Source organism: Danio rerio, chromosome 17 (genome assembly GCF_049306965.1).
Source record: "Danio rerio strain Tuebingen ecotype United States chromosome 17, GRCz12tu, whole genome shotgun sequence".
NCBI lineage: Eukaryota > Metazoa > Chordata > Actinopteri > Cypriniformes > Danionidae > Danio > Danio rerio.
In genome coordinates this window covers 10372501-10390569 of record NC_133192.1, presented here as the reverse complement: position 1 = coordinate 10390569, position 18069 = coordinate 10372501, and the positions used below count along the sequence as shown (strand labels likewise).

At 31.7% G+C, this 18069-nt stretch overlaps 1 protein-coding gene across 8 annotated transcripts in view; it reads right to left on the bottom strand.

Moving 5' to 3' along the window:
- Positions 1-18069, bottom strand: part of akap6 (A kinase (PRKA) anchor protein 6) — a 279219-nt gene that overhangs the window by 29221 nt on the left and 231929 nt on the right. For all 8 annotated transcript variants that reach the window (XM_001919913.8, XM_021467296.2, XM_021467295.2 and 5 more), the window contains one exon: positions 12775-13035. In XM_001919913.8, the coding sequence (XP_001919948.3) occupies positions 12775-13035 (261 nt within the window). The remainder of the gene's footprint in view (positions 1-12774; positions 13036-18069) is intronic.

The following is an 18069-nucleotide window of genomic DNA, read 5'->3' as shown; positions in this document are numbered from 1 at the left end:
TGAAAAAACTGACGTGTATGGAGAAACAGTGGCTTAAATGATGCTCTTCCTGTAGGATTAAAAACAAATTCTCCAGATATCAGGCTTCGCTCTTTGGGTTTCAGTGGTATTTGTTTCTGGTTCTCCAGCACACACTTCATCTGGCTATTTACAGCCGCTGTGGTTTTAACATTTTCAATTAATCTGTGTGAGATTGAGAAGCGAAGCCCCAAATCCCCGACAGTGACGGCGAGGACACGCGAACGCAGCTCCGCCAGTGACCCAGCGGATATTCAATCAATTACCATTAATTAGAAATCTCTGATTAATTCTATTTGTTGATTAAGTCAATTAAAACCACAAGCACTTGTTATCACAAATGAGTGTAACGAATTCATGTCGGCCATTTGTTCGCAGACATGTCCCTTTGGCTCCGACCGGCTCCAGTTTCATCATCTGCAGCAGCTAATAGAGAAATACAAGACTGCAGCGAGAAGACAAAGAATAAGTATGAATATAATATTGATCAAAATTTAACACTTAATCTATGGCCTAAGGAAATGCATAATATTTGTTTTTATCATAGTAAAACTCTATTTTACTATAATAATTTATTTGTTTGCTATGATATATTTTTATATGCATTCTGCACATTATTTAATTATATACAGTTGGCAGAATAAACTTAAATAAAAATAGCATTATAAATAAAAAAACATATTTATTTATTTATTTGTTTTAATATTTATAAATTTAATTTCAATATTAATAGTATAATTTATAATAATAATAATAATAATAATAATAATAATATTATAATTATTATTGTTGTTGTTGTTGTTGTATTTTAGTCATTTTAGACATTAAATTATACTTAACCAGGATTTCTTCAGCAATTACCAAGTTAAATGCAAGATTTTTTAACTAAAGGTAAATTTAAGACAAATATAACAATGTTGGTTTTCAGCTATAGTCCTAAAATATTTAATATTATATTTAGACTAGTAAAAAAAAAAACACAGCAATAATCAAAACAAAATGTTTTAGAAGTAGGAACATAAACATATGAACATTAAATCCTCTCTACAATTATTTTAGACCTAAAACACAATGACTTTTAAGACAAAGAATTGTGTTTTAAAAATTTCAGATATTCTAAGGCCAATTATAAAACTAGTAAACGAATGTGAGAAATAATTATATGATTGAATTAATGGTTGTTTCATTTCAAGATGTTTTGATGGTTGTAGTTTGATAGTTTGCGAGAAATATGAGAATCAGAATGTGAGAAATATTTTTCTGACAAGACGAAATCAAATAAGTTATATTTGTTTATTTATTTAAAATATTATCATGGCAAAGATAACATAAATCAGTTATTAGAAATAAGTTATTAAAACTATTATGTTTAGAAATGTGTTGAAATCTTCTCTCTTTTAAATAGAAATTGGGGGAAAAAATTAAACAGGGGGCTAATAATTCAGGGGGGCTAATAATTATGACTTCAACTGTATGCAAGAAATATGAGAATGTGAGAAATATTACTTGGACAACTAGATTAAATAAATTAAGTTGAATTTGTTTAAAATTAATGCTTATTTATTTTCAAGTTGTTTTGATTATATATATATATATATATATATATATATATATATATATATATATATATATATATATATATATATATATATATATATATACATATATATATATATATACATATATATATATATATATATATATATATATATATATATATATATATATATATATATATATATATATATATATATATATATTATTATTATTATTTCTTTGACAAGTTATGTAAATAAGTAAATAAATGATTCAATTAATGTTTATTTCATTTCAAGTTGCTATGACAGTTTTAGTTTGACAGTTTGTGAAAAAAATCTGGAATATTAGATGAGACTAGATGAAATAAAATAAGTTATATTTATACCAAATGAATAATTGTTTAATTTCAAGTCATTTTCATGATTTTAGTTTGATGGTTTACGTAAACTATAATTATAACTACATTTGTTGATTACTGTAAGTCAATTAAAGCCACAAACACAACAAGCTCATGTCGATCATTTGTTCCCACACGCACATCCCATCAGCTCCGACTGGCTCCCGTTTCATCATCTACACACACTAATGGAGAAAATCAGCACTGCAGCAAGTAGACAGCCAATAAAACCAAACTTAACCAAGCGCATTCGCTGACGCTACTCATATTCTACAGGAAAAACGGATCGGGCTTTACATTCTCCCTGACATGTTTGTTATTTCAAATACATCTAAATTAGCCCAGACTGAAATGCATTGGGCTGTCAGTGACCCTGTCCTCAGAGGATGCTTATTTTTAATTATTTTTCCCCTTTAAGACAAAAAACTGACAGTGTTTTCAAAATGAGACTAATGCATTACGAACACTAGACGTCCTTAAAGCAAACAAATGGCAGCAAAGTGATAACACTGCCATCAATGGGGACATTTTCTCATTAACGCGTGTAAATGAAAGCAAGCGGCATGGACGTATAATGAAAAATACGACTCTATGAGTGTGTGTGTGTGTGTGTAATGAACAGGCCTGTCACCTGTCTGCTCCCCATTACTAGCTGATGAGACTCTAACTCTGGGTTTGGCGTCCCGGCACTGCTTTAATGCAGTTAGCACTCGGCGAAGAACAGCAGTTCCTTATTCCTAATCATAGAGAAAGTATTGATATTATATCTGCGCCGTCACATTCAATCAGCAGGACGGGGCCCGGAGGAGGAGGCCCCGGGGCCCCGTGCTGATCAAAGGTGCCGCCGAGATGTGGAGATGGACTTCGACTGCAGTCTGGCTTCCATTTAGTCTAATTCTCCGGTGAAATTCCTCTAATAGGAACTCGGTTTGGAGTTGGAGGTGTTTTTGAAAGAGCTGCCGCCACCGCTGCTCTGAATGAAAAAGACAATAATAGATGAGAGAAGAAAAGAGGATGATTTGGTACGGCAGTTAGCTGGGTTTCCTATGTTGAGTTTTACTGATACTGCATGCGGCTCAATAAATCACACTCAGTTTGTAATATAGACATGAATAATGCCTCAAATACAGTGAAAAAAAATGGTTCACTGGATTTACAATTTTTAAGCTAAGTGGTTTCTAACAATTTGTTGAATTTAAACAAACAAATTAGGTTGAACATGACTAAATTTAATTAGTTTGTTCAAATTCATCCCATATAAATTGTTTGCAGCCACTTTTAAACCCACCAAGGTTATTATAGTTATAGTTATATATATACATATATATATATATATATATATATATATATATATATATATATATATATATATATATATATATATATATATATATTATGTGTGTGTGTATATGTATATATATGTATGTAAAACTAACATTAACTAAAGTACTGGCAAAATGTTCTTCCTTTGTCTTTGTAAATGTATGTAATAGATACTGTGAGCCTTTTAGAAGTAAATCTACAATATTTGCTTTGCGCTACTATTTTTTCGCCAGTTGTCCTGATGCCATTGGCCAGATCAAGCCGATCCTCCTCCAGTCATCCTCGCTGTTGCTCCCGGGACATAAACAAAGGTAGGACATGACAGCTGCATTTTGACAACATTAAATACGACCTGCACAGACAAAGTATTAATTTAACACATTTGTGCCCAATAATTTGTTTCATTTCTGTAGTAGTAACCGCGATTGCGAACAAATTGTTCTTCTTATCTACATCTTCTAGGTGAACCGGTTGAACAAATTCAACAAATCAAATTGAATCATTTGAAACAATTTGCATCTCCAGTAACCTTAAGCGTTCTCCAGTAACGTTATCCACTAACAACTTACTTTTTACATGCCTGAAACCCCCTCTGACTCAAAATAAAGCAATATATATACGGAGTTATTCAGTTATTAGAACAGTACACTGAGATCAGATTTGAGAAACGGTGAACTGATAATACTGTGCATGTGTGATTCAGTGAACCGAACACAAACAGTTCATGACAGCCTGCTGTGACTGAACTAAACTTGAACAACTGCAGCGTGGGTAAACCGAGGGCTTTATTGAGAGGATCTGGCGAAATGTAATATAAGTTTATTTTAGTACAGAAAGTCGTAATGGAATTTAAATAAGTGAATGATGCTTCAGTTGGGTTGCAAAACGTAATTGTAAGAAACTTTTCAGATCACGGTGATGTTTTAACTGGCTGAAATTATGATTGCTGACGACACATGTTTGATATGTTGAGTGCAAACATGGAAAGATTGTCACAAAAGATCTGGTTCCCATTAAAGATCCAAACTTCCCATCACTATTGTGGACCTAACCTCAGAAGTAGCCTTGAACACATATTCAACTTAAGGCTGCTATCTTGTGGGCTGTTGTATTTAAATTTGAGGATTGGTAGATGGTTGGTTGAGTTTTTATTATACAATATTTATTCTGATGATTTTGAATCTTGCCCACAACAAAGATCCTAATTTACAAAAAAACTGCAAAAAACTAAAAATAATTCTGAAACTAATAAAAATTTAACTTAAACTAATCAATTTCAAAATATAAAAACTAACATAAATTAGTAAATCTAACTAAAACTAACTGAATTTGAAAACTAAATATCCAAACTAAGGAAAAATCAAAAACTGCTAACCAACATTTGCAACCAACATTTTAAAATGCACTGTAAAAAATGCAGGTTCCAGACAATTCAATCATGTTGTCTCAACCCAAATCGATTAAGTTAAGTTGACACTTTTAACAAATTTATGTGGATTAAGTTGTCCCAATGAAATCTCAATAATTGTGTTGTTTTAGCTCATTTTAAATAGGTAGTCTGAACAAGCAAAAAAATAATAATTTTTTTGAGTGTATGTGTAAGTGTATGTTGAATTTCTGAGGATTTTATTTCTCAGATTTTCATCAAAGAGCCACTGTTGCTAAGTTGACAGAATACTCTGAACCGAAAACACCAAGGGCCCTATCATACACCCGGCACAATGTGGCGCAAGGCGCAACGCAATAGTTGTTTGCTAGTTACAGCATGGCGCAAGAGTCGTATGACGTTTTGCGCTACAGATTTTAAATAGCAAATGCATTTGCCCTCATATGTGCGCCCATAGGCGTTCTGATCTAAAAAGGGAGGCGTGTTGAGGTGTATTGCTGGCGCATTGCTATTTTGAGAAACTATAATAGATTTTCAATAGACCAGAACAAAGCCGGTCTATTTTCCAGTGGAGAGCGTGTTAGCTTACACACTGCTTAATACACACAAGATGTAGAGCAATACACAAAAATCTTTACATATGAAAAAGAATTAAGATATTAAGGATTTATATAGGATATAGTAAGGATATATATAGGATATAAATATAAAGGATTCAAATATTACAAAACATATTATTTTCTAGCCTACATAAATATGAAAACGACCTTCATGCCTTCTTCATCTCAAAGGCTTTTTCCGTTTATTTATAACAATTTGCTTTTGTAAAATGTTATCATTATTAGCAGTATTATTTATTGTATCCATATTTATATCTGTTTTATTAAAAACAAGCTTAGATTTGCCCACCTGTCAGGTTTTAGACCATAAGGGGCACAGCATGTGTTTTAGGATATAATTCAGGTTATTGACCACACTTCGTTAATACTGTTTATTTCTTCGTTTGCTGGAAATTAAAACTGAATTCAGAAATAGTTTTAAAACAAATATTTGAGCTTAACAAACGAAGGTAATTATTTATAGGCTAATTAATGTTTGTGCGTACTAGGTTTCCCTATCCACGAGCGGAAGTGAAAGTTAATAATTTATCTCTCATTCTCGCGCTGCAGATGCTCTGTTTAACTGTTTTCTTGCTTGTGAAATGCTCAGTTTTTCCACTTACTTTACGCCATGTAAATAGCAAATGCACCATGGCGCAACACAACTGACTCTTAAAGGGAATGGGAGATGAGACTCAAATTGGTTTATTCTTAAAACACACCTATAACTCATTAAGAAAATAAGCTCAACCCTTTTAGACCATGCGCCACTGTGCAAAGCAGATTTTTCCGTCCTTAAATTAGCAAAAGTGGATTCTGACACGCCCTGAATGTGTTTGCGCCCTGCGCTTTGCGCATGGACCGTCAAAATAGAGCCCAGAGTAATTAAATGCAAAAATCATTTCTTAAGCATCAGAACAATAGATGTGTGAATTAAAACGGTCAATTCAAAAGAATGGAAATACAACAGATCTGTTCATTTGTTGGTTTTTTGTTGGTGTGTTTTTTATGAAATTAATACAAAACCTATACTGTAATATACAATTCCTCCAATAGGAATGCAGTTTGGAGTTGGAGGTGTTTTTGAAAGGGCTGCTGCCTTCCCGCTGCTCCAAATGAAAAAAAAACAATAATAGATGAGAGAAGAAAAGAGGATGATTTGGTATGGCTGTTAGTGGAATTTCCTATGTTGAGTTTTACTGATACTGCATGCGGCTCAATACTCAGTGACTGTAAATCCCACTCAGTTTGTGATACAGACATGAATAATGCCTCAAATGTGCTGTTTTTGGGAGGATGTATTTATTTTTTCGCAGATTTTCACCACAGAGACACTGTTGCTAAGTTATTGATGTAATACTAGCAACTGAAAAACCCATAGAAAAGTAATTCAAGGCAAAGAAACAGTTCTGAAGCATCAAAACAATAAATGTGTAAATACAACAGATCTCTGTTACTTTTGTTCATTTGGATGTATTAAATTATCTAAAACAACCTTATTAAATAATATAAATATAGCTGTATAGATGTCAAAACATATTTGATTGCAAATAACATTATCAAAATGCAAACATGGTGATACTATTGTTGATTATTATTTTATTTTAGCTATGCTGTTTTAATTGTTAAACTACATTTTGACATTTAAAAAGCACAATTAATGAAACTTATAACGTTACCAATATCAGTGTTCTATATATCAAATTTTTCTTTGTTTAATTAAATTAAGAATCAAAAGTATGTCTATTTAATGGGATTTATTTAAAAAAAAATCAATTTATGAATTTGTTTAAAATAAAATACCACTATTTTAACTGTTGGTATTTTTAAAATGTTTCAGAATTTTTTTCTATATTTAATGTTAATGTATTTTAATGTTTTTTTTTTCCCTGGTAATAAAACGAGTGCATAAAACATAAATACATCCTGTCTTTTAGTTAAATAATATATATATTTCTTTTTTTGGCAAACAATATACTGCATAAAAGAGGTTTATGGTTAAGATGAAACAGAGGCAATAGTGTGATCATTCTTTTAAAAATAATTCAAAAGAAATGTAATAATAATTGAAAACACTTTATTTTAAGGTGTCTTTGCTACACATGTTCCATGTACCTACTTTACAAATTACAATTAATTATGCATAATCACATGCAACTAGCCCCAAAACTAACCTTATATACACTGTAAAAAAATGCAGGGTTCCAACAATTCATTCATGCTGTTCCAACACAAATAGATTAAGTTAACTTAATACTTTTAACTAATTTATGTGGATTGAAAAAAATAAGTTGTCCCAATGAAATCTCAAGAGTTGTGTTGTTTCAGCTCATTTTAAATAAGTAGTTTGAAAAAAAAAAAATAAATAAATAAATAAATAAATATATATATATATATATATATATATATATATATATATATATATATATATATATATATATATATATATATATATATATATAAATAAATATATATATATTTTTTTTTTAAACTACTAAAAAAAGTGTAGTAAGTACTGTACATCTAATTAATTAATATTTCTCACTATTTAAATGAATTTATACATTGTATATATATATATATATATATATATATATATATATATATATATATATATATATATATATGGACACCTACAATAAAGTGAAACCTAACAATTGAATTATGACTATTTACAATATTAGCAGTAGTACATAAAGATGTACATTTTACAGTTTATTCTACAATAGTAATATGGTAATTTTGATATTATACATTATATCTTGTTTATACAGCAGTGTATCCTCAAGATACCTTACAAGAAATCATCAGCTTCCAATTGTGCTTCATAATGAAGGTAAACCTGGAAATGCTGTCTAGTTAGCACCCTCACTAGGTTTTAAACAGATGTATTATTTAAAGAGATAAGAAATCAGCAGGTTTCCAGCTTCCGATACAGTGGCTTGCACGAGTAAAGCGATTGTTAACTAATGAGTGAAGTTGGCATGCTGTTGCCGTCATCTCTCCTCTCGCTGACAGCGGATGTCCAACCCTGGGGTTTTAATATCATGAAGGCACACTATTAAAGCCAAGACAGTTATTAATGAAAGAAGCGAAATTGGCAGCCAACTACTCTGAACCGTCTGACCAGTGAAGGTTAAGATACAATAGAGTCTAATTTTAGACGACTCCTCTCCCCCCCAGCAAGTAAAGAACTTAATGCTTTTTATTCAGTGGAAGATGGACATTTTTATGATGACATTTTAAAGGGTGACCATACCTGTTACTCATAACGATGTGTCTCTCTATCTCTCCTTTTACACATATTTCACCCTCTTTTTTTGGCATCGGTATGTGCTCTGAACAGACAGACTTCAGCCGTGAGGAATTACAGAGACATCTGATTCTGACTTACACAGACAAAGTCTTAAACTGTTCAATTAAACTGCAGTAATCTGAGATGGACTCATCCAGATCATTAAAAGCTGGGTTTCTGAGGCTCTCACTTTTGCTGGGTTATAAATGATAGACATCTACTGTATAAGAACGCACAAATAACATGCAAGTGCAAAATTGCATTAGTCCTCACAACTAAAAACCCTAAACCCTATCCTAACTACAGCTAAAAACTCTAAACACAAACTCTAACCAGAACTAAAAACTCTAACCATACCTAAAAGCCCTAAATTCTAACTCTAACCACAACTAAAAACCCAAAACCCAAACCCTAACCCTAACCACAGCTACAAACCCTACTAAAAACCCAAAACCCTAACTACAGCTACAAACCCTAAACCCTAACCACCACCAAAAACCCAAAACCCTAACCACAACTACAAACCCTAAACCCTAATCACTACAAAAAACCCAAAACCCTAACTAAAGCTACAAACTCTAAACCCTAACCAACACAAAAACCCTAACCCTAGCCATACCGAAAACCCAAACCATACTACAAACCCTAACCACTACTTAAAACCATAAACCCTAACTCTAGCCACACCAAAAAAACCCTAAACACAACAACAAACCCGAAACCCTAACAACTACTGAAAACCATAAACCCTAACCCTAGCCACACCTAATAAACTCAAACCTTAACCACAACTAAAAACCCTAGATCCTAACCACTAGCCACAGCTAGCCACACCAAAAAAACACTAAACCCCAACCGCAACTAAAAAACCCTAACCCTAACTACAACTAACCTAAACCATAACCACAAGTTTAAAACCCTAAACCCTAACCCTAGTCACACCTAAAAACTCTAAACCCTAACCACAAGTAACAATCCTAAACCCAACCTTAAACCCTAAACTGCAACTCTAACTACAACTAAAAAACATAAACCCTAATCACAACCACACCTAAAAACCCTAAACCCTAATCCCAACCACACCTAAAAACCCAAACACTAACCACAACCACACCTAAAAACCCTAAACCCTAATCACAACCACACCTAAAAACCCAAACACTAACCACAACCACACCTAAAAACCCAAACACTAACCACAACCACACCTAAAAACCCAAACACTAACCACAACCACACCTAAAAACCCTAAACCCTAATCACAACCACACCTAAAAACCCAAACACTAACCACAACCACACCTAAAAACCCAAACACTAACCACAACCACACCTAAAAACCCTAAAGCCTAACCACACCTAAAAACCCTAAAGCCTAACCACACCTAAAAGCCCTAAGCACAACTAAAAAACCCAAACCCTAATCTGAAGCACAACTAAAAACCCTAAACCCTAATCCTAAACACAACAAAAAAACTAAACTCTCACCCTAAGCACAACTAAAAAACCTAACCCTAACCACCACTAAAGACGTTAAACCCTAACCCTAACCACAACTAAAAACCCTAAACCCAAAACCTATGCTCAACAAAATACGATTTTACAATGTTTAATTATACAGCTCCTTAAATGATTATTTCACCCCTAAATGAAAATCACTCAATTGTTCACTTACTGTTGAGCCATCCTTGTGTAAAATATATGACTTTTATCTGTCTGACCAACACAGTGAGTAGTTTTAATTTTATCCTGGCTGAGGTCCAAGGAAATCAAGCAAAGTGTGTTCCCTCTACGGCCATATTTTCAAAGTCCTCAGGCAGCTCCTCTAAGACCAAGTCCAAAACTCTCAAAATCTCAGTCTCTTCAAGATCAGATGAGTGACAATACATCTGCCGAAACTTATTTTAATAGTTCATTAGCCACTGGCAAACAAAAGACATCATTTAATCACTCCATTGTAGAGAGTTGTTTACATCAACGCTTACCTATATTTCCAATCATTTTGTTTATTATATGTCTCAGAGAAATCAATAAGTTGAGTGTTTTTAGCTGAGTTGTGTGATTCGTCACTGAACTGTGTGTATATTTAAAGCAGGTGGATGTCATCAGCTCCGCTACCTGTGTTTTGACACGGCCTGATTAATACTCCGAGCCGTTTCGCAGGATTTTAACTCAAATAATTATTTCGAATCGATTTTCCGTCAGGGGGTTTGATGTGTGCTTTTGGCCCTGTATTTATTAAAGGAGCAAGGCTCAAGTGAAGCAGGTTATTTTTAGAGAATGTCTGTGCAGTTTGACTGAGCAAGTTCATTTCTGTGTACATGCTAAACACTCAGAAGAGCTGACACGAAGCCTGCCATCATGTACTCGTGTTTCAGAATGTTTTATGCTTTTCTGAAAGCTACTCTGACAAAGCAAATGTCAGTGAACTTGTTAGCACTGGTAATGCTGGCTAATGAGTGACTGCAGGAGTGCTGGTGTTATGCTACAGTAGTTAAGGATAAGTAACAGTTGACAAACAGAAGTATTTCACTGGCTCATTCTAATGAACAATAATCATTTTTTTCATGCAATTACAGCATAAGGTTATGTGGAGGGGATTTAGAAAACCCCAAATATGCTAAACTAAGCTGGGAGAAAGTAATCTCAAATTATGACTAAAAATAAATAAATAAATAAATACCAACAAATTAAGCTTAATGCAGATCAAATAAGCTGGGTCAATGCTATAATAATTATAATAATAATAATAATAATAATAATAATAATAATAATAATTGTATCTAGTTATATACTGTATAGCTATATATATAAATATATATATATATATATATATATATATATATATATATATATATATATATATATATATATATATATATATATATATATATATATATATAATTGGATATAATAATAATAATAATGAATAAATAAATAATAATAACAATAATGGTCTTTTATAAGACTAATAATTCTAATAATACTACAAATATGTATTTATTTATTTATCATTATATATTGTTGTTACTATTATTGGTAGTAGTGTAAAATGACTGTGAAATTAAATAAATAAATAAATAAATAAATACCAACTAATTAAGCTTAATACAGATTAAATAAGCTGGGTGAATGATAATAATTGTAATAATAATAATAATAATAATAATAATAATAATAATAATAATAATAATAATGGTCCATTATAAGAATATTAATAATACTTATACTACAAATATTTATTTATTTATTTATTTATTTATTTATTTATTTATTTATTTATTTATTTATTGATTGATTTATCATTATATATTGTTGTTACTATTATTGTTACTAGTATTGATAACTTCAATTTATGAGTGTAAACATCCACATACCAATAAATTTTGCTTTATTCCGATGCAGATTTCAAATGTTATTATTATTACTAGGGATGTGATGAGATCTCGGGACTAAATTAAGACGAGATTTCTCGCCGAGGACAAAAGTTGTCTTGTGAGTTGTGATGTTATAATGAAGCGTAAGGATGAATTTAGAGCACTAAAGATTGGAGGAACGATTTGATTTGAACCACAAATCAAATACCTAGGGCGGCTTCAGAGTTCCTCGTTTACCTGGGTGGGTGAGTGTGACTTAACCGTTTATTCTCGTCTCGTTCTTGTGAACCCAATCTTTCATCTCATGTTGTCTTGTGGAGTAAGCGTCTCGTCACACCCCTAATTATCACTATTATGATATCCAATTATATACGTAATACTGTATAACTATTGTATTATTGCATTATATATGTAACAAAAAATATTACATATATAATTGGACATAATAAATAATAATAATAATAATAATAATAATTATTATTATTATTATAATAATAATAATAATAATAATAATAATAATAATAATAACAACAACAACAACAACAATACTACTACTACTAATACTAATAATATTATTATTATTATTATTATTATTATTATTATTATTATTATTATTGGTTATTATTATTATTAGTAGTAGTAGAGGTAGTAGTAGTAGTAGTAGTAGTATTGCTATCATTAATATTTATTTAATTTTATTATTATTAACTTCATTTGATTACTGCAATTTAAATAAAATTGGTAGACTACTGTCCTAAAAGTGTTGATATGAAAAGATTGTTGCCTGTAAAAATGCACTGACCGCTATAAGTTCTAATGTACTCTGGACAGACACTGACCTTGAAGTGCTGCAGTTGTTTGCTGGTCTGTGGCTCGTGTTGCGGCTCTTCTGTTGTGTCCTGCGCGCTGCTCTCACATTGTTGAGCGTTGTCTGGTCTGAGATTGAGATTGAAGATGAAGAGCTCGGTTTCTCTCAGCCAGCTCTTTAACTCCTTTATGCGGCTCTCCAGCTGCGTCACCATCCTGCTGGTGTCTGGAGACAGAAGCTCACGCTGGCTCTGCTGGACCACACTGGGCACCATGTGCTCCGACAGCGTTTTCTGATCACACACAAACAGAGATCCAGTCCATTACATGAGTGTCTATAAACACATACAAGAAACAAACATGGTAGGATAGGCCAATTTAATGTGGTTTAAGGCAATAGCTACTACAACTATGGTGAAAAAAACACTTTGGTGAAAATGATGCGAAAAATGCATGGTATTACTATAATAATAATCCAAAAAAGCTTTACTAAAACAAACTTTACTGAAAAAAATAAAATAAAATAATAAAGAGAATATGAATAAAATGTAATATTTACAAAAAATTTATACATAAAAATAATAGAAAAACATGCATCGAATTAAACATTAGTGAATAACATATTTTTTTTAATTACTTCATTTCAAAGCATTAATGAAATAGTAAACAAAATACAATTTATTCAGTCAAAATTCATATCAAAAGAAAAAAATAGAACATAACAACATAGCAATAGAATGGAAATTACCACAAGAACAGAATGTATTGTATTAAAATATAATAAAATATATTATTATAATAGAATATGATATAAAAAATGAATTAGAATATAATATATCAATAGAATCAAATGTATTGGAATAATATAAAATTAAATAGAATATATCAATATAATAGAATGGGATGTATTAGAATATAATATAATATAATGATATAATAGAACAGATTATTTCAATAGAATAGAATAGATTTTTTCAATAAAATACTATAGAATGGATTATTTCAATAGATTTGAATAGAATAGAATGATTATTTTATTAGAATAGAATATAATAGAATATTTTAAATAGATAGTCAAATTAATAGAATAGATTAGATTAGTCCAATAAAATAGAATAAAATAAAAGATAAATAATTAGAATGGATTATTTCACTAGAATAGAAATTAAGAGAATAGAATTGATCATTTCAATAGAATAGAATTGATTATTTCAATAGAATAGAATAGAATAGAATAGAATAGAATAGAATAGAATAGAACAGAATAGAATAGAATTGATTATTTCAATAGAATAGAATAGAATAGAATAGAATAGAATAGAATAGAATGGATTAGTCCAATAAAATACAAAAGAATAAAATAGAATGGATTGTTTAAATAACATCTCTGAAAACTGAACTGACAGTTTCAATTTCAATTTACTAGAACTTATATCTTAAGATAGAATAAAATACATAGAATATATCAATATATTAGAATAGGATGTATTAGAATAATACAGAAAAGAATATATTAATAGAATAGAACAGATTTTTTTAATCGAATAGTATAGAATTGATTATTTCAATTCATTTAAATAGAATAGAATATTACAATAGAACAGAATAGATTATATTAAAATATAATAGAATATATTAATATAATAGATTAAAGTGTGTTTTAATTAAAAAATAGAATATATCTATAGAGTAGAATAAAAAAGATTATTTTAAAAGGATATAATAGAATACAATATAATCTAATAGGTTATTTTAATATAATAGAATACAATAGATAGAATAGAATAGAATATACCAATAGAATTGAACAGAATATATCACTATAATAGAAAGTATTAGAATAGAATACATTAATAGAATAGAATGTATTGGAATAAAATAGAATTAAATAGAAAATATCAATATAACAAATAGGATGTATTAGAATATAATATATCGACAAAATAGAATAGATTATTTCAATAGAATAGAATAGTACATAATTGATTATTTCAATAGAATACTATACAATGGATTATTTCAATAGATTTGAATAGAAAATAATTAATTATTCCAATAAAATAGTTCAACTAAACTTTAAAAATTCTGCCGAGCTCCTATTGCTAGCATTTAATTAAGAAGCAAGACATGGCGTTGGTCCACATGAGTGCGGAGCTCCTCAAGTGTCTGATAACAGGCTGTTTCACCTGATGAGCCTGAAGGGGTTAAAATCTCATCACACAAAGTGGCATTTCAGAGCAACATTCAAATGTCTGTTGAATAGCAAACAATCAGCCGCACAAAAAACACACCAATGATTTCAGAAATGGGCTCCGCTGAACAATTTTCCCCCGAATGACAGCGAGAGATGCGAAAACCATGCTGAGCTGCAGTTTGTCTGTCTGTGTGTGTGTGTGTGTGTGTGTGTGTTTGTGTGTGTGTGTGTGTGTGTGTGTGTGTGTGTGTGTGTGTGTGTGTGTGTGTGTGTGTGTGTGTGTGTGTGTGTGTGTGTGTGTGTGTTTGTTTGTGTGTTTTCCCACCTGCCTGGCAATCACACTTTTTTTCGAGACAGGTTGAACCTTGTATACTGAGATGGCAATTGCAAGCACAATACACACCATTATCCAATTAATACACACAGTGGCTGCTGTAATTGTCCTTCCTTTATGTGTCTGGACGCCGGAATGGAAACAGATGTGATTATGACGCAGCAATGAAGTGGCGATTTCAGCATGCGGCATCAATTAAGCTCTCTGGGTTTTGGCCTTTATTAACACATCTGTGTTCGCAGTGGAAAGAGCGGAAAACATTGACTCTCCGACTCAGTGGCAAGGGACATTTTAGCTTTTATGTGAAAATGGGCTCTTCTGGCCGAAAACAAATGTTGAGGCTTTTCTGCAGGGCTAACTGAGGCAAAAGCCAAACTCATGGTGATTTTATGAGACATCAGTGCTCATGGAGCGCTAAAAAGTTAAATCACCTAGTAACTCTTGCTGTACTTTTTGCTTTTGGCTGATCTCAGATATTATTGTTTTAACTGTTGTAACAAATACAGAGATGTTTATCTTTATCTTTTTTCCTTTTCTTTCAGCAAGGATGATTAAAATGATAATTAAAAATTATGATAAATTTAATGATGGACTTAATTGGATAATTGTTACCAAAAAAAAAGGGTGTAGATGTTTCAACAAAATCTTTAAAAAAAAATCTTCAGCAGCAAATAAACATTTAGAATGATGCAATAAAAATAATAGATGATATTTTTAAATACATTTCAATAGAATAATAGCTTTTTAAAGCTTGTAATAGTATTTAATAAACTAGTACTGTTTTTACCATACACTCACCAGCCACTTTATTAGGTACACCTTACTAGTACTGGGTCGGACCCCCATTTTGCCTTCAGGTCTTAATCCTTCGTGACATAGATTGAACAAGCTACTGGAAATATTTCTCAGAGATTTTGGTCCATATTGAGATGATAGCATCATGCAGTTGCTGCAGATTTGTCGGCTGCACATCCATGATGCAAATCCCTCGTTCCCCCACATCCCAAAGGTGATCTATTGGATTGAGTTCTGTTTTGTGTTTTGTTTTTTTCTGTTTTCAGACGATGGGTACACTGTGGTCATAAAGGCATGGACATGGTCAGCAACAATACTAAGGTAGGCTGTGACGTTGACATGATGCTCAGTTGCTACTAAGTCCGTACTAATTCTATTCATATTGTACTGCTTGTTCCTGTTTGACCATTGCCTACCTGAAGCGTTTTAATAAAAAGTTAGGAAAGCAATCAAACGCTTTCATTTTAACGTTAGATGTGTGCATTTTTAAAGTGACACCTCTGTTATTTAATGTAATCAAATGAAAAATCCAAATAAATAAGATTCATTAGCTGCTCTTTAATCAAAGTGTGTATACAGTGAAGAAAAGGTTCATGAGATTTGATAACTTGATTCTATTTCTTTATGATAGCTATTCTTTTTTATAAGCTAAACTGCTAATTTATTTGCTGCTAATGTAAACTATGTATTTTTTTCTGTTGTAAATAATAATAATAATAAAACATACCGTTTAACTGTTGATTTACAATGAAACAGCTCCAAATAAACAGATTTAGTAATTTAGGGATTTTTTTTTGGGGGGGGGGATCACTTATTGTAGTGTGCATATCCCTTATTTTTACGTCCCAAAGTTGACAGGTATACATGCAAATCAGCCTGTCGTGGGAGACCTCCAAAACCAAAATATGACCTTTTATAATGCAAAACAGGGGCTCTTTAACTTAATCAGTTTTAACAAATTTAAGTGGATTGAACATAAAACAATTAAGTTGTCCTCAAAAACACCAAAAATTGAGTTTTATCAACTCATTTTGAACAAACAGCAAAAGTCTTTTTTTGAATGCTGTTTAAAATATTTCACTTTTTTTGTTTAGTTAAATTCTGCAGGTCACACAGCCATAAAAACCCTGCAAAAGTGTTCAACAAGCACGTTTACTTCAACCAAGACCAAATAAGCTATTGTTTCACAGTCAGAGAGCTGAATCTCTCTCTCCTTTTATTTCTCTGTCCTCTCCACTCATCTGAATACAGATGATTTGATGGGCATCAATGCAATCCAGATCCAGCCATTGTTTTCTCTGAGTAACAAATGTCTCAGTGGGAGGTGAAGTCGGTGCCCTTGGAGGGTCACAATGCAAGCAAAAAAAAAAACTGAAGAAAAAAAACAGGAATTTATTGCCACTTTATTTTGCTCTGGAACAGTTTGCAATCATAAATTCTTCATAAGCAGAATACTTCAGAGAATGGTCTGTCTTCATAAATATATATGACAGGGGACATCAATTTCATTTAATTCACAATTTGTGTCAGCACAGCAGATGCCAATGGCTGACTTGATAGGCTTGTTTAATATGCAATAGAGACGGCGTAATGCAATGCGGTGCAGGGATTGAACTCTCCGCACCGCTGCCGCTTTATTCCTGTCGCACGCGCCCTAACCAGACGCCACTCAACACACACACACACACACTCACGCCACTCACTAAAGTTTGCCGTGGCCAAGCAGCGGAGAATATTCCTGCTATGGATATTTCTAATTAATGCTTGATTGCGACCGGGAAGCCAAGATGTGAGTTGTTTGACACTTTGAAAGTCTACCAAAAAATTCATGTTTCAGATCAAAGGCTGTTATGCTAATGTTGAAGAGCGTTGCAGATGCATATTCACATGTGTGAGTGTGTTTACTCTTTATTAGCGGCGATAAATTATTTAGCCTCATATCACTGTGGAGAGCTGAGGAACTTCTTTATATAAGGAAAAAATGGTGATTATCCTGCTGGAAAG